The sequence below is a fragment of the Pantherophis guttatus genome, chromosome 3 (assembly GCF_059756535.1).
Source record: "Pantherophis guttatus breed Tessera chromosome 3, ASM5975653v1, whole genome shotgun sequence".
Lineage (NCBI taxonomy): Eukaryota > Metazoa > Chordata > Lepidosauria > Squamata > Colubridae > Pantherophis > Pantherophis guttatus.
In genome coordinates, this window is record NC_142065.1 from 162,700,438 (window position 1) to 162,719,439 (window position 19,002).

Consider the following 19,002-nt stretch of genomic DNA (forward strand, 5'->3'; position numbering starts at 1 on the left):
TAGTACTCCTTCTCAAGAAGCCATATCTAAAGATTTTAGATAACTGTCATCTGGTCTTCAATGTTCTTTTTTTTTTTAAGTGAACTTTATCCTGTGCTGCAGACCCTGCATTGGCTTCCTAGAGGCTTCTGTGTGCAATTTACAGTGCTAATGTTAGTTTTTACTGCTTGGCACAGCCAGAAAAAGGAAGTGGTGGCTTCCCACTTGGTGTAAGTTTGGAGAGACAAAGCATGGAGGTATTGTTTTCTGTACCAGCCCAGGCCATCTGGAATGGCCTCCCATTGGAAATCAAATTACTGCCTTTAGCTGCCTCCCAGAATAAATTGAAGATGGACTTTTCCGGAAGACATTTGGAAGTCAGCAGGAAGATCTGTTTTTCTGAATTGGATATCTGAGTTTTCTGGATTGTATATTTAAGGGCTTGGGGATCTTATTGTACTATTGCAGTTTTAATGCTTTATTCTTCTTATTCTTATCAAGAGTCTTTGGGATTATATCAAAGTATAAATGAAATAAATAAACAATATATGCCAATAAATTTTGGGTAATCCTCCACTTAATACAGGTAATCCTCCACTTATAACAGTTCATTTAGTGACCGCTTGAAGTTACAAGTGCACTGAAAAAAGTGACTTATGACCATTTTTCACAGTTATGACCATTGTAGCACTCTCATGATCATGTGATTTACATTCAGATGTTTGACAACTGACTCACATTTATGACAGTTGCAGTGTCCCTGAGTCATGTGACCCCCCCCCAAGCTAAGTCAATGGGGAAACCAGATTCACTTAACAACTGAGTTACTAATTTAACCACTGCAGTGATTCATTTAACAAATGTGGCAAGAAATGTCATAAAATGAGGCAAAACGCACTTCACAAGTTTCTTACTCAACATAAATTGTGGTCGTTAGTTGAGAACTACCTGTGTAAATATATAAAGTATAGAATCATCTATTGCTAGTTCATGGAGAATGATTCACATATTGATTTTAGTAAATAATAAATATTTGCATTTCAGTAGATTTAGTTTAGTGAACTATTTAGGAAAATACATTTTTGCTCTGCATAAAAATAATCATGCTAGCAGTATCAAATTATTGTAATATGTCTGTGCATCTCTATGCTGTTATTAAGAAAAAGAAAACAAAAGATGTAAAACTAGTGTTTCCTAATTGAAATATCTTGATTTAGATACAGATAGTCCTCGACTTACAACAGTTTGTTTAGTGACCGTTCAAAGTTACAAAGGCACTGAAAAATGAGACTTATGACCGCTTTTCATAGTTACAACCTTTGCAGCATCCCCATGATCATGTGATCAAAATTCAGGTGCTCCACTACTGGTTGATATTTATGACCTTTGCTGCGTCCTAGGGTCATGTGATCACCTTTTGTGACCTTTTGACAAGCAAAGTCTATGGGGAAGCCACATTCACTTAACTGTGTTACTAACTTAACAACTGCAGTGATTCACTTAACAACTGTGGCAAGAAAAGTTGTCAAATGGGGCAAAACTCACTTAACAAATGCTTCATTTAACAACATAAATTTAGGGCTCAATTGTGGTCATAAATCAAGGACTACCTGTACAGCAGATATGGTTTGCTTTGTAGTTGCTACGGCTATTGACTCTTCTCGGTACAGTTTCCACTATTCAGTAAACTTGGTTGGCATACTACTTGTAAATACACTCAAGCTTTCATGTGAACATCATTAGAGCTGTAGTAAAGTTGACCTTGTTTTCATTGGCTTTATTTCTTTTTTTAAATCAAAGTTGAATTGAATATTTTTCATGATAGCAGCTTTTTTACTCAGACATCAGGAGCTCAAATTTTGCTATGTGTTTGGAAGAGACAAATGCAGAGTCAGTGTGAACATATAAACTATAATTCAACAAATGAACCAATTCAATATTCTCCTATTATTCTTTGTGTTGCTATAATTTAGTGTTGGAGGAATGAGTTTGGAATTGACTTGCAGAAGTAGTGGGGATTTGGTTCGTTTCTGTATTTTAGGTTCTAGATAAGGTTCCCGTTTTGTTTTGTTTTAGTTCATTTTGAGTTACTTATATTAACAATTTAGCAAAGGAAACCTTTGAAATCTTTCTTCTTTTTATTTTTTAATATTACTAAAAAGACAAATGCTTTGAGAGAAAGCCTACTTAGTGGAAATTAATTAACCAAGAACTGCTATCATTTGTAATAACTTTTACTGCTTTGTTTATTACTTGGCTTTTATGATTAATAGGTGTTATTGAGATATTGTTGTTGTATTTCTCTTGTTCCTTGAATCGATAAACTCATTTACTGCAATTATATTCTGTTATTTTACTTGTGAGTGCAAATATAAATTGTCTCATAAATATTTTAGTTGAGTGATAATTTGACAGTTTGTTTTGAAACATAGCAAATTGTCAGAGAATAATAATACAGAAAAAAGTAGAGGGTTCTTTCAAAGGAACCTTATTCAATTGTAGGTTACAAACAATAAGCAAAAATGTTCACAAATTATAGTTTATAGTTACATGCAAATGCAGTTATTATGTGAGGACCTCATTGTGATAGGTTGTGTTGTGACCTATAGGCTCTAATTTTGTCACACATGAGGGTGGGTTATTTTTATAATGGTGTTTGATAGTGTAGTATATTAAGAGTTGCAATTTAGCATCACTGATATCAATCAGCAATAGTTTCAAAATATAGGCTAACTTGAGCCACATTAATTACAGTAACAAGAATTAAAAAATTATTTCTTCACATTTTTCTTTCTTTTATATACATTTTCATTGTCTTACAGTAAGATTCTTTAATATCTGACATAAATGGAGAGTCAATTTGGTGTAGGCATCAGGCTACAAACCCAGAGACTATGTGTTTTAGTTTTGCTGTAAACACAAAACCAGCTGGGTGATCTTGAGCTAGTAACTTTCTCTCAGTCCTAGGAGAGAAGCAATGGCAAACCACTAATGAAAAATCTTGTCAATTAAACTATATGCCCAGGCAGTTCCTGAGAATTGGAATGATTGAACAGAAGGGAAAAAATGGCATAAATATTGCATCATTAGTGAGATTATACACAAATTAAATTAAATTTAACACAATAAACATAGATTAAACTTTCTTGCCTAAAATTACTGCCTTATAATAGCAATTATAATTAAACAATCTACAATTACTGCATCTCTGAATTCCTCCTAGATTAATGGAGTACATTAGTAGAAGAACGTTTTAAATTCTCAGGAATTTTTCCCACTGAATTTTGGACACTTTTAAGTGTAAATTATTAGAGTGAACTATGTTGAAAAAAATCTGCTCAAAAGCTGGTTTTGGAATTGTAGATTTGGATCAACCAATGGAATTCTTCATAGTGAAGTGAACTAAGCAAGTCCAGAAAACTGAAAATGTCAGAAGTTCAGGATTGGCTGATATCTCTAGATTTATAAATCTGTATATTTGTACATTTATCTTGGCACTGAGGAATCTGATTTATACTGCTGCTGATGCCCAGAAGCCAGCTTTAATGTACTGCACATAACCTGGTTATCCAATTTTATGAATTCAAGTTGAGTTATGCTTGCCCAGAATACCTCACTGGCATTTTTCATTCATCTGAGTTTACCAAACAGTTTTAATAATAAATGTAAAATTATCTGTAAATTTAATTATAAATATATACTGTTCCATGCTGAAAATTCTGTTTATAAGAATATTACTGTTGGATCCTATTGAAGTTTGGTATAGCTTAGGATTCTGTTTCACACCAGAACCAATCACATGTCTATTGGAAATCCATAAACAAGGCAGCCAAAGAACAAAACTCCTGTTGCTTCTGCTCTCTAGCAAACTGGCATCCAGCCTGTGAACCTAGATAGTCATCATGGCAGATCCATCTCATTTTTTAAAGCTATCTAAGTTGGAGGCAATCACAACTCTGTTGGAAAATTCAATAACTTGTGCATTGTATGAAGAAATAGTTCATAACAATTTTTAGAAGTGGAAATCTTTTCTAAAATAGCAAGTAATCAGCCAGCTTCATTTCTCTGGGACAAGCCCATATATCCTGATGTAGTTAAACACTGCCACCTAGAGTTTCTGAGATTTTGCACCAGAGTGCTAAACTGAGAATGAACATGTCTTGACTAAACATCCCAAATTAATCTTAACTATAATTGGAGTCTTTTTACAATATAAATATGAGTATCTGCAAAATAATATTTGCTTGTATAGCTGGAGTATTACCACCAGGGGTGGTATTTATTTTGTTATTGGATTCAATCATCTTGAGAAAGAGGAACATTCTTCTATTTTTCCTGCATGAATTCATATCTTTTTTTTTTTTGAGGTAGTCGTCAAATGAACCCATTGTCTGCAATGGACATCTTTTGCAGGAAGCTAGAAGGCAATAGCAATAGCTCTTAGACTTACATACCGCTCCAGAGTGCTTTACAGCACTCTCTGAGTGGTTTACAATGTCAGCATATTGCCCCCAACACTTTGGGTCCTCATTTTATCAATCTCAGAAGGATGGAAAGCTGAGTCAACCTCAAACCCCATCAGAATCGAACTACAGGCTGCACCACTATGGTTTCTGGCAAAAAAGTCATAAAATGCAACATATGACCGTGGGATGCTGCAAACACTCAGAAACTCAGGCCAGTTGCCAATCACAGTAAATCTGATCACTTTTTTTAAAAAAAATTGATTTATATGCCGCCCTTCTCCGGAGACTCAGGGCGGCTTACAAAGCGCTAAGCAATAGCCTTCATCCTTTTGTATATTTATACAAAGTCAGCTTATTGCCCCCACAATCTGGGTCCTCAATTTACCTACCTTAGAAAGGATGGAAGGCTGAGTCAACCTTGAGCCTGGTGAGATTCGAACCCTGCAGTAATTGCAGGCAGCTGTTCTTAATAACAGGGTGCTTTAGACCACTGTACTACCAAGGCTCTTTGACTTGACTGCGAATTGGGGCAGCTGTCAGAACTTTGAATCCTGGTCATATGTTCCTTTTTTCTGGGTACATCATAAGCTTGAATGATCACAAAGCAACTGATTGTAAGTTGAGGACTACCTGAACTGTTATTATTTTGGCAGACAAACAGCTTGGCAATAGATTTGCTCCCTGTGGCGTAGTAGACCGAATCAGGCTCCACTAGCCTGATGCCTTTCAAGATGTGTTGGGACTTTGTGTGTGGGGAAACCTCTTTAGAAAGAGAAAGGCAGAATAAAAATCTATTTAAAAAGCGTTCCACTCCCCCACCCCTAATATGTTCCCTCCATTTAAAGTGCACATCAGTTTAATTCCCATGGTTATATAATAATGTAATATGTAATTTTTTCCCTATATCTATTAACTATTCTATGTGGATATTTCACTGTATCATTTGTCTTAGAAGCTGCATGGATAAACTAGAAACTAGAAAGTATTAAACGATATTAAACCATTCCAGCTATTTGGACCCACATTCTAGATTTTATTAATAGATAGTTACAGGTAATCAGTAGTTTTTGTGATTAAGTCTACAAACACATTCGACAGAAATCATTCAGATGATTTAAAGTATAATGTGTAAGTTCCAAGAACTCAAGCAATTATAACATATAATCTTGGCCAAAAAAAGTTTCTCAAGTCCCAAAAATTCAGAAGCAACCAAATTACTCAACAACAAAAATCAAATAAAATATATAAGGAACAATACAGAAGTCTTTCTACAGGCCATATTATGCCCCCCCTCCCCCATCTGTGTGTATATAATTTATCTTTATATCTTTTTCTCCACTTCAAAAATTTTAAAATATTTTAGGAAGCAGTGGGAAAGTGGATACATAGGGGAAAAGATGAAGAAAGGTTCTGTGCCAATAGCTAAAATACCATAACAGTTGAAAAAGATTCCTGCCCAATGTAGCACTCAGTTAAAGCACCCTGCACAGACAGTTGACTTGAATACATTTAGCAAAGGGTGAACAATTGATTCCACAGTCAAATAGCCTTCAGTGTATAGGAAGTTTTCCTAACATTCAAATAGAGCCTGCCTTTTGTAGTTTAAATCCATGATTCTCTCTTCTGCCCTTTGGGATGATGAAGAACAAGTCTCAGCCTTCTGTGTGACACATCCTTTCAAATATTTGAAGAGTGCTGTCGTTTGCCCCCAAGTTTTCTTGATTCCAGTTTTCAAGTTTCATCATACTGCTGACTCATATTTAGTTTGTAACTAATTTCTATGCCATGATCTTTTATATATGTTATTGCCAAGCCAAGTATTACCCCATTCTATTCCTGTGCATTTAGCCTTTTTTTTTTTTTTTGTAAGTAGAAAGTGTCAGGATTTACTCTATTAAATTTTAATCTATTATTTTCAGTCCTTTTCTGGAATTCATGAATATTGTTTTGCATTTTATTTCCAAGTTTATTTCCAGGGCATAATTGTCGCTACCCCACCCTAAATTCGATAGCATGAAATAGGATAAGAGAATGAGCATCAAGGAGAAGAATTGTTATTTGGTATCAAAAGAGTGTCCCCAAGCCCGCTGTGCTACTTCATTATGTGAGAAGTGTTCCTGGGTTAGGTGAGCAAAGAATATTGGAATGTATGCCAATACCATATATTTACAGCAGGGTCATCCAAGATGTGAAGATCATACCAGCCACCAAACTAATGCAAACAGGCTCCTGTACTGGGCAACAGTGATATTGGAAGATGCTGGAGGCAGGTGTTCATTTTAATACAGGCAAAGGCATCAATTTAGATTGTGCAAGAGAAGGCAATGGTAAACCATTCCTATATTTTTACAGAAAGAACCACATTGATAGAAAATATAAAATAATCATTGATATACTCAGAATCCTCCCAAAGAAGATGAATCCTGAGGAATTATTTTTGGAGTATTAATGTCTAGATGAAAGCCTTTGAGACATCTAATTCTTGATGTTGTCATATAGAAAAAAGAAAGCTGAAGCTGTAAAGGCTGAATTACATTGGGAACATGCATGAAAATGGGAAAACTAAACACAGTGAAAGATGAAACAACTGAATTGACACCTTAGACATCATTAAATTTGAGATGAACTAGGATTAGATACTTTCACTCAGAAGATCACTCAGAATATAGAAAACAAAGAAGGATTGGGTGTTGTATGTTATAAAAATTATGAAGGGTATAGCAAAAATAATATTTGATTACAATGCAGTCAGTGTCCAGATAATAACGATTTGATTTTATGGACAGCCCTTTAATATGATGACCATACACGTTTATGCTGCAACCACAGCCAGAGGATGTTGATGAGTTTTACGATCAAGTTCAATTTGAAATTGATAGAACATGCTAGCAAGATTTGCTGCTTGTGATTGGAGACTGGAATGCCAAAGACAGAAAGAATACATTGGAGTACTACACAGTAGAGATGTCAGCATCTTATATTTTTAGAAAATATCCCATATTTACAAGAATCTCTTAATACTAGAAGATGAAGTTAGATCAGAACTCCAGTCATTATTACATTTGTAGCTTACAGGAACTGATGGCATACCCACAGAAATATGGCAGCAGTAGTTGAAGAATCCGTTAAGTTCTAATCAAGCTATGCCAGCAGATCTAGAGAACAACATAGTGGCAAACGCATTGGCAGAATCTAACGACTGTATGTCCCAATACATACAAAAAAAAAAAAAGAGGAGACAATAGAATGTGCAAATTATTGTAGTGGTAAAAAGTACCCCTCACCCATACACATGCAAGCTGCATTTACTACCAATTCATTGATATTCCTCCTCTCTCCCGCCCACTCTCCATACATATTAACTGCTTAAAGTGCACTTGTAAGGAAACCTTCATAGTAAACTGAATTGCCCTTGAGTAATGACAGGAACAATACTCAGTCAAGGACCTATGGCCTAGTAAACCAAATTGTTTCTACTACCGACCATATCTCAAAGATAATATGGCTGGCATGCTAAGCTTGCAGGACAGAATAAAATATAATAAGGTTGTGGAGATGAATTTATTTGAAATATTCCATGCTGTAATTTTCATTCTGTAGGTCTTTTTCTTTGCTTTGTCTTTGCAGTGTAGTGGCCTATGGTATATACCGGTAAGTTCTGCTGTTGCTCATTGGTGTTTTGCTGGGAAACCAGTATATACCAGTATTATTGCTTGTATGCATACAAACAAAATTATGCTGAATCTTCAAAGTGATTTGGTTGCTTTAGTGTTAGCTACAACACTATCCTACAGTACCTGTAGGAGATGACCAAGCTGAGCCCAAGGGGTGTGTGTGTCAAATGCATCATCAGTCTCAAGTCCACAAGAGATCTAAGACCAGTCCACCTTGAATTCTGTTGACTCTTATCAACCACCAGTTTTCTTTGAGCATTAGTAGTTCAGATTCTAGTAAAGAATTTCAGCTTGCAATAAACCTATATATTTTTGAACTGCCTGAACTTCTGCTTTTCTGCACTTGATAGTACCTTTCTTTTCATAGGCTAGCAAAATAATGCTTAGAATCACTCAATGCAGATTAGAGTCCTATAATACATGGAAAAAGTGATGCCAGGTAATCAAGCTAGAACATAAAGAACATAAAAAAGAAACTGTTATGTGCTTCATGGGCATCTCGTGTCATTGTCCTTATGTGAAACTTAGATACAAGTCAGGAAGCTACAGTACAGAATATGATGAAATAGACTGGCCCAGATTGGAAACAAGTGAGACAAGGCAGTATGCACCTCCCTTATTATTTATTCAACCTACTGTATATGCTGAATATACTGTATATTAAGGGAATCAGAATAGGAAGAAAAGGAGTGTGGTTTTATAATTGGAACAAGGAACATCAATAACCTGCATTATGAAGATACAATATTCTGATAGCTGAAAATTCCTAGGATTGCTGAGTCAAGGAGCACAGTAGAAAAAAAATGGGACTAGCAAATTGTGACATGCTTTAGAGATTGTAAATATATTTTGCTTACTTTAATATAATTTAGATGTGCTTGGTAAGTAACTACATAAATATCATAATGTTTTGTTTGTTTCATCTGGGGCAGGGAGAAGGCCAGGGCTCTCAGACAGGGAGGGAGAAAGCCTGAACACTTCTGGGACTAACTGGGACTAGCTGGCAGAGGACTCCCAGCCCCCAGGAGATTTTCACACCAGTGGGCCTAGCTGGCTAAGGCCTCTCAGCCCATGGCGGGAGGAATTGCGGCGCTCCCAGTCATAAAGGTGGGCATACTGCCAAGTTCCCAAATTTTTGATCACATGACTGTGAGGGCATTGCAATGGTCAGAATTTCAGGCAGGGGTCTCAAGCGCCTTCATTCAGAGCCATCGTAGATTCAAATGGTCACTGAACAAATAGTTCTCAGTTGAGGACTACCTGTATAAAAAGTCTGCAATAGTTGTTAGACTTGTTGGATAAAATCTTTTTATGAACAAGGAGAATAGTTTAGCTTATATATAGCTAAAGTTATACAATTGAAGTTCTTGCTTCTTACAAGGTTTCCTAGAAGAACATAGGGTCTATCGCTGTGTTTTAGTTGGACAATTTAAGGAAAGTTCCCATGAGATGGGAAAATAGACATTTGATCAGGTACAAATGGGCTCTCTTGGCTGCTTAGGCTAAACAAATGGAGAGCTAAATTGCCATCTGTCTTTGTTACAAAGATTTTTTAAAAATACTGTGAATGACTTCTGCCTGGCTCAAATATTCATTCAAATTGGAGGGGTACATTTTTTTAGGTTGATGGCTGCCTTAGGGCTTTTGAACTGATGCCAACAACTCCATCTCCAAAACTAGATGGCCCCAGGATAAGCATATGGACATGACTAGAACAAGAACTAAATTTGAGTTAATGTAAATCATATTGTTATTCTTCCAATAAATATTATCTCATGGGATATACTGTATGTTATATTTTTCCCTTCCCTCATATTAAAAATTACAAAGGTTTAATGTAACCTTTGAAGATGCCCTGGGATTTTTGTTAAGGTTTGGGGTGGGGAGATATTCCAATTGTGTGGTCCTAATTGAAATGTTACAAATGTTAGTGTGACCAAATTATGTGCACTCTTTTAATGGAATTGAGTATCCCTTTGATAAGGAGTCATTCTGCTTCAGGAATATATGTGTTAGTTCCCATCCATGTCTAATTGGAATGGAATCCCAGCTGCATGAGAGGAACCCATATAAATAGCTCCAGTATAATTAGATAATATTTAAAAAGACCACACTGTAATTCCTGGTTCTTCCTTTAGGCACACAATTTTGATGCTTCAGGTTGCCCCTGAAGACCATTCAGAAATTTCAACTGGTGCAGAATGTGGCTGTGCAGGTAATAAATGGTGCCAGATATATGTCACACATAACACCACTTCTGTATGAGCTGTATTGGTTTCTGGGTACAATTCAGGGTATCACCTTTAAAGTCCTACATGGCTTGAGATTTGGGTTACCTGAGGGATCACCTTTTCCCAAGAGTTTCTACCTTAATCCAAGAGTCCAATTTAATCTAACAGAATGGGCATGCTGCAGATCCTATCAGCCAAAGAGTATCAGCTGGCAGGGACTAGAAGATGGCCCCTGCTCTATGGAACATCCTCCCCTCGGAGATTAGAATGGCGCCAACCCTATTAGCCTTTTGTAAGGCCTTAAACCAGAGGTGGGTTTCAGCAGGTTCTGACCAGTTCTGGAGAACCAATAGCGGAAATTTTGAGTAGTTCAGAGAACTGGTAGTAAAAATTCTGACTGGCCCCGTCCCCATCTATTCTCTGCCTCCCAAGTCCCAGCTGATCGGGAGGAAATGGAGATTTTGCAATACCCTTCCCCTGGAGTGGGGTGGGAATGGAGATTTTACAGTATCCTTCCCCTGCCATGCCCACCAAGCCACACCCACCAAGCCATGCCACGCCCACCAAACCACACCCACAGAACCGGTAGTAAAATATTTTGAAACCCACCACTGCCTTAAACCCTGATTATGTTCCTGAGCTTGGGGTGCTGAATATGTCAAGGACCCCACTTCCTGGATATATTGTTAACTTGTCAAATATCTTAGCTTCTGTGCATATTTATTTTGGATGTTTGTATTGGTTTTTATTATTTTTATTGTTTTAAAATGATTTTGGTGTCTCAATTGTAATATTGAATATGTTTCTTGAATTGTAAGCCACCCAGAGTCATTGACTGAGATGGATGGCTATAGAAATTGAACTAATTAATTAATTTCAATTATTTCTTCAGGTTTTTTGATAAGCAAAATCTAGAACTATAATAGAAGACTTCTAGCATCAAACAAGAAGTCTGTCATAAAACCAAGAGATGAGCTAAATCATCTTTTGGCTGAATCATAAAGCCACCCTACTTTTATTCTTTAAGGCCGGGGTTCCCAAACCCTGGGCCCTGGCCCTCTACTGGGCCATGGTCCGCTTAGAACCGGGTTGCACAAGTGGTGGGCATTTGTGCTCTCATGTGCAGCTCCACTTGTGCACTTGACTAGGCTGATAGATTGAATCTTCAGAAGGTGGAGCGATGACAGGATGCAACCTTGATAATTTGCCTTCTTGTGGTGGATATTCTCTCAGAGGCTATGTTTCCTATGATAACCTTTATATAAATCAAATGCTCTACAATGGGCTCTGAAACATTTTCAGAATTGCAAATATGTTCACCAGCTCCCGACGATTTGGTAGCAACTATGCATTACATATACAGTACCTTGATCTAGACAGTGTGCCATCATTATTAACCTAATGTTACCTATACTTATCTGTGTTTCTCCCTTTTCTCTGCAGCATGTGCATTCCGCTACAATGGGCTCTCATTTGTCTACCTCATCTACCTCTTACTCATTCCGCTGTTTTCTGAACCTACAAAAATAACAATGCAAGGTAAGCCTCATATTCCTGGCAGATGTATTTAAAGGAAGATTGTAACAGTGATTATATAGGAAGATAGATATAATCACTGTTACAATGAAGTTGTTCTTTTTTAAATAAGTCAAACTCTGTCTCAGAAAGATTCCACAGTAAGAAAGAAAACTGTACATATATATTTATAATGTATACAGGATTGTCTTATGGGGGAGATGGGCGGCTTAGAAATGTAATAAATAAATAAATAATACCAGCATTTGTAACTATCACTTGACAATCAATTCCTCAAAACGGGTAAGAGCTTCATAGTTTATTGAAGTATATAGTTCATTTACCTGCACTTCCTGTTTTATGCATTATATGAGGGGTTCCCAACCTTTTTTATACCCTGCACCCCTAGAATGCTTCTGATATATTCTCGCACCTCTTACAAAAGTAAATAATCTCTAATGGACTGTAATTTTGTTGCTTGTATCCTTACAATTTATATTGATATTGTTTCCTGATTGTTTATTTGTACCCTATGACTATCATTAAGTGCTGTACCTTATGATTCTTGATGAACGTATCTTTTATGTACACTGAGAGCATATGCATCAAGACAAATTCCTTGTGTGTCCAATCACACTTATTCTATTCTATTCTATTCTATTCTATTCTATTCTATTCTATTCTATTCTATTCTATTCTATTCTATTCTATTCTATTCTAATTATATGCATATAATTCTGCATATACACTATAATTTTGAAACTTCTAAACCGAAGTTTTCGCACCCCCTGGAATATCATCTTACATTCCCAAGGGGTGCAAGCACGCCCAGTTGGGAACCCCTGCATTATATTAAACAAAGACTATCAGGATCTTTGAGAAAACTTAATATTTTTTAGGACAGTTGTTGTAAGGCGTGAGTAATAGCTGCCTAGAATCACCTTGTAGGGAGATGGGCATTATAAAAATTGAATGAATGAATGAATGAATGAATGAATGAATGAATGAATGAATGAATGAATGGTAGATAATAGATGTCTGAGGCTGTGAGGATCTGGATATGGAGCAACAGGCTTCAGCTGAACCCTGGCAAAACTGAGTGGCTTTGGATTTTGGGTCTTGCCGGTTCCAGGACTATACTATCTTTGGCATTAGATGGGGTTCAATAGCTTCATGTTATGGGATAGCTTCATGTTATGCCCCAGTTGTGCCCATCTGTGGATTGAGAGGTTATACCCATGGTCACTCATTCTCCAGTCATCTCTGACTGGGTTACTGTAATATGCTCTACATGAGGCTACCCTTGAATAATATCCAGAAGCTTTCACTGTTGCAAAATGTAACAGCATGGGCAGTTATATGTAGAAATCTATATACTACTAAAACTCTCATAACTGTTTGTCTGTTTGTAGCCTATTAGGCAACAATTTTTAAACCACGGTACCTTAAATGGACAAACTAAAGGGATGTGCCCAAAACCCAATACTTCCATGAGGTTGAAATTTGAAAAAAATATGGCTGCTTCAGTGCCATCATACAGCCATGGTCATGTGATTGTGATTTACAATGCTCCCTGATAATTTCCCACAAATCAATGGAGAAGTCAGCAGGAAGTCTGAACTCAATTATGATTGCTGACACTCACTGCAGCATCTCACAAGCAAAGTCAGTGAGAAAGCTGACAGGAAGTTGCAAGTCCAAGGCCAGCTGCCAAGTGGGGAAAGAGCGAGGGGATGTGTGAGAGATGTGGCGAGGGTCAGGGAGAGTGCATGAGGGTGCACTTCAGGTCACGAAGCATGTGCATATGTGTGTGTGTAGCCAGCACAGTACGTGCACAGAGGGACTGGGGAAGAGTGCACGGGGTTGGGGAGACTTACCCTAGCAGCTTGCAACTTTCCCTGCCAGCTTTTCCATTGGCTTTCTCCCTGCAAGCTTCTTACAGGCAAAGTCAGTGAGAAGTTGACAGGAAATGGGAAATAGCTCCAGATCCCACTATTTTTTTGACCACCTGCGGTCATCTTATTGCTCTCTTTAGGTAAATAAATATTTTTGAAATAATGACACAATTGAAATGATGACCCAACAGATCACAGATTATCTAGTATTTATTAAATGACGTTTTGGAAGAAGGTGTGGAACAGCACAAGTTTTTCCTTCTATTATTTTGGGCATTCTTACATTCTTTTCCTTTACTGTATACTTCTGTTTTATTTTTGGACAATGCTATTTGTATGATTGGCTTAATAGTATAACGAGCCTCCAGATAATTTGCTTCATTTGACCTCTTTTATTAGGTATGCAGATTCTGGATCTTTTTCTTTCTTTCCCTCCCTTCCAGTTCTATTTGTTCTATTGGCAAGAGATGCTTCAGCTATTTTCCATGCTATCTGGATATTTTCTTGCATTCCTTGTCTCTTAATTGAAATAATACTTTTAATAGTAATGGCATTTAGTCTTCAATAGTTAGTTTATTTAAAAACAATAGACCTGGCTTAATTTTTAAGTTCTGTTAAAAAGAAAAATGTTTTAATTAAAAAAAAGTTATATAAAACTAAATTACATTTCAGTCAGATGAAATGAAAAATATTCCTTTATGTAAAACACTATTCCATTTATCCATAATATAGTACTTTCCCAGGCTAAATATCTGTGAATTTAGCTATTGGAACTTACATTTACAATATATTTCCATCTGTCCCTTACTTTACCTTGAACATATCTTGCTAATCAGCCTTTAAGGACATTTCTTCAAATTGCAGCCCTTCTTTCACTCCCTGCATCTGCTTAACTTCAGATGTACATGATGCTTATATCCACAGTGTATGATATGGCTGGCATCTATTCAGCTTCTTTTGGCCATTTTTGCTGCTGTGAGTATGCACCCCCCCCAATGACCATTTGATTGGGCGGAACGGATGATCAGGTTCCTTGTACAACTGTGAATATAATGTGTCACTGGAGCTTCGCAAAGTGAGAAAGACAGTCACTTTCTCCCAATACTGCTTGTGTGTATTTCTCCCTCATTTGTTTGACTCTCTTGCTTGACTGTCTAAGTAAGAGAGTCAAACAAATGAGGGAGAAATACACACAAGCAGTATTGGGAGAGCAAATGGTAGAATAAGGATAGAATGAAGACAAATACAAATACAAAGGTGTGAATGAGTGATAATCCAGGGACTATTTGCAGAGAGAATAAGAACTTTCTGTGGGGGGGAAGCAGGAGAGCATTGCTGCTGTACATGGTCCATGTGGTGAGTGAGAGCTTCCTGATGGAAGGAAAAAGGGTCCAAACTTCAATCCACTGTGTGACATCACAGATAGCTAAACCAAGTAGGTCATATGTCAATATTTGCCTTCTCCCTGACCTTCACTTCTTACTGGAAGAGTGAATGGTGGATATCTTCCCACCAGCAAAAATTTCACCAATTACTGCATTTTAATTTTCCCTGCAAAACCTGTCTGGGCAGCCTGACTTATTGGCCCTGTTACTAAGACAAATAGGGATTGGCTGTAGGGGCAGAGTGAATCATGTTGATATACTTTGTATTGCCTCCCTGGCTGATGCGTGAAACTAATTGTCTGCATATGACACTGCAGTGCTACGTGTTTTTCACTCCTGTCAAATATCCTTAAAATGCATCTTTGGGGGAGGATGACCAATCTCTGTAAAAAAAAATGCTAAATAAGCTTAAATTGTTGAGATAATTGTTTTAAGGGCAAGTTTCCAGGAGGTTTTATAAAGTTTTGCCTTGAATCTAAAATCTACTCACTTTTCAAATAATCCATGGCAGTCAAAAAATAATAATAATAATTAAACTATATTGTTGTACTGTTGCAGCTTCTCTTTACCTAAGATAATCAACTGTTTTTGGAGATTCCAAGGCACCTAAATGTCTTGTGGCCAAAATTGTTGTAACTGATTATATTGACATTTAGGGTTTTTTTTAATATAATATCATAGCTAATTTACTAAAGAATACAAATTACCATTAGGGAAAATTCATTTTGATGAGTCAAAGTATTTTCCACAATGTTTACTTTGTAGCATTACAAAATTTTCTAGCATTGCAAAATGTTCTGGCATAGGCACAGAATTTGGAAGGCAAGGCCTTTCTTTGGTAAGGTTAAATATGGAAAATCAAATTAAGTTTAGGTCAGATCACTAGCATTCTCTTACTATTCTCATATTTTACAGATTTAAGGACCTCATCCCTCAGCTCTTTGACAATTTGGGCTCAGTTACGGTATATACCATTTGTTGTTGTTGTTGTTTGCATTCTCTCCCAATGGGATCATGATAAAACAACCATTTTGGTTTGCTATTTAATCTAATTAAAAGCTCTAAAGGACTAAAATATTTGCAAGTTATTTTGTGAAAAAAAGTATTATTTTAATAGGGATGGTGGTATTTTTCACATGGCTTTGCAGTTTTAATTTATTTGTTTCTTTGATTTATGCCGATTATTATTCCAGGGCGCAAGCAGAGCAATAGTAGGCCATGCCTGCATGCCTGTGCCTTTCTCTTTGCAGAAGTGCTGTTAAATTTTTTAAAAATGTTTGGTTTTATTTTGTCCTGCTGTAATAAAGTTATAAATCTTATAAATCATATATATCTGATATCACCCTTTTATATTTGAATATGATGACATAGGTGTTTTATCTTGGTCTCCGGTTCACATACATATGAGCGTAGCATTGATTAAACTTTTAGAGCCTTCAGCACTTGCAGAATTCTTGCAGGGACTTCTGACTTCTCTGCATTCAATCCATTACTAGGATAGCTCATACTGAATCTTCTCTCTTTTTTTCAGCTGATGCTATGAGAACTTGCTTGCTTATTGAGTTTTTAAAAATTATTATTTAGAAAATGTATATGGCTACCCAACTCACTCACAGTGACTCTAGGCAGCTTATAGAAGCAAAACCCTCATACAAAACCCTCAAACCCTCCTCCTTCCCCTGAAAAGTTCACAACTGTTTTTCAGGAAGAAACAGATAAAATGTTAAAGGGCTTTATCACCCGTTTATCTGGGTGATAAAGCCATCCTGTACCTTCCCAGTAGTCTTACTGCCTAAACCAAATGAGGAAGATAAATTTTGTATTGATATATGGTGGGTGAATAAGATAGCTAAATTTGATAGTTATCCAAGGCTTCTCATAGATGAGTCAAATAATGCCAAATATTTCTCAGCACTTGAAATGCTACTTGAGATGGAATCTAGAGACAAAACCACATTTGTTATCCCATAAGAGTTGAACTAGTTCACCCAAATACTTTTTGGATTGCTTGGAGCAACCTTTCAAAGGTTAATGAAGCTGATTCTCCTGAGGTCGGGCAAATTGTATGAAGTGGCTCAGTGTATCATAACTTTCTCCTAGATGTTTTAAATGGGAGTTGACGGGAATATTTAAAACATGTAGGAAAAGTTTGGACCAGTCTAGAAGAAGCTGCCTTGGCTGTTAATCAAAAAAGTGTCAAGATATAAAGAAATTGTCTGTCAAGAATATGTAATTGGGAACAAGAAGTGAAGTCAACCAAACAAATGGTGACAGCACTGTAAGACTTCCAACAAAGACGCATATAAAATAATTGCTAAATTTTGAACAACATTGTATGAGAGTGCCACCTAGAACCAGGTTTTATAGACCTTACATGAAAAAAATGAATCAACTAAAGTCAAAACCAAAGTCATTTGAACTTCCGTGGTTTGCAGGTGTACAAGCATCCTCCTGGTCCCATGTTTAGGCCATATACTTGTCACCTTTTTTAGATATTCTTATTTCTTTTTCTATAGGGCTTTTAGGAACTATTGTACTATGATCTTTTGAAGATGTTGACAATCCTTGGCTACATGCCCTAACAACCACAGTTATGACACTTGATAATTTATTTCTTATTTTTTCCTTGTTGAGGAAGATCTCATGTCTCTTTATTTTTGTAATTTCTGCTTTCTTATCACCCATTAGTGTTGATTTTGCCATTCTAGGTTTCTTTCCCAGCTTTTGCCTTTTCTATAACCTCTTCTATTTGTGGCCAGGTAATTCCTATGTAAGGGATATACCTTTAGCCCTATTTCTGTGTGATGATCTTGGATCTATAACCTCATAAATCATTTAGACAAATATTTCTAGCATGATTTCATCCAACATATTTTCCTTGTATTTCTGGTTTTAATCACATTTTTTCCTAAATCTCCCTACAACTCTCTCATTTTTTCTTTCGGTCATAAAGATATCGCTTAAACTTTTATTGGTAGGAATATCTAGTTATGCTGATACAACATAGCATCCTTAACTCAGTTATAGTCCGACACTTTGAATAGGAAGCTCTGTATGTACTCTTAGAGTGTTTCTAGTTAAACATATAATTAGATGTGCGATCCTCCCTTGTCTTTCATTCATCTGCAACATATTTGAACATTACAAAACAGATTCTGTTACAATCTTCTCTTATTAAAGGGTTGTAGTTAGCCAACTTGTCCTGCCATTTTTTCTTTTCCCATCTGCAATTTTATCTTCTCCTGCTCCCCACACAATTGCCATCTCCCCTCCCAATATAGAACACCAAAGTGCCACAGCCTCCAATGGAGCACAGGTGTGATTTGGTAATTCATATTGCATTAAAGTATGGGAGGATCTCTATCTTTGGACCTGATGGACTATGTGCCTACTTCTTAAAAAAGCTTTCCACTGCAATAGCAAAACCTCTAAGCATAATCTTTGAAAAAACTTTCAGGACCAGCTCCTTGCCCATCCAATGGTCACTAGCCACGGTCATCCCTATCTTCAAAAAGGGAGACCCCAGCCTAGTTGAAAATTACAGACCAATCTCTTTATGTTGCGTCACCTGCAAAGTCATGGAATCAATCATTAACCAATCCATTACCCTCCACCTAGAGACAAATAACCTAGTCTCCAACAAACAATCTGGTTTCAGAAAAAAATTATCCTGTGATCTGCAACTACTTCACTGCAAAAACATATGGATTACACATCTCAATCAGGCCAAAGCAATAGATGCAATTTACATAGACTTCTGTAAAGCCTTTGATTCAGTGGTACATGACAAACTACTTCTAAAACTAAAATCTTATGGCATTTCTTGACTCCTGCATAAATGGATAACGGCTTTCCTG

The 19,002-nt window shown here is 36.6% G+C and overlaps 1 protein-coding gene across 5 annotated transcripts in view; it reads left to right on the forward strand.

Annotated features, from left to right (window-relative positions):
* PIEZO2 (piezo type mechanosensitive ion channel component 2) overlaps nt 1-19,002 on the forward strand; it is a 205,653-nt gene that overhangs the window by 38,828 nt on the left and 147,823 nt on the right. For all 5 annotated transcript variants that reach the window (XR_015733592.1, XM_034429440.3, XM_034429444.3 and 2 more), the window contains exon 2: nt 11,794-11,889. Coding sequence is in view for 4 of the 5 variants with exons in the window: in XM_034429440.3 (XP_034285331.2) it covers nt 11,794-11,889 (96 nt within the window). In the remaining variant the exon portion in view is untranslated. The remainder of the gene's footprint in view (nt 1-11,793; nt 11,890-19,002) is intronic.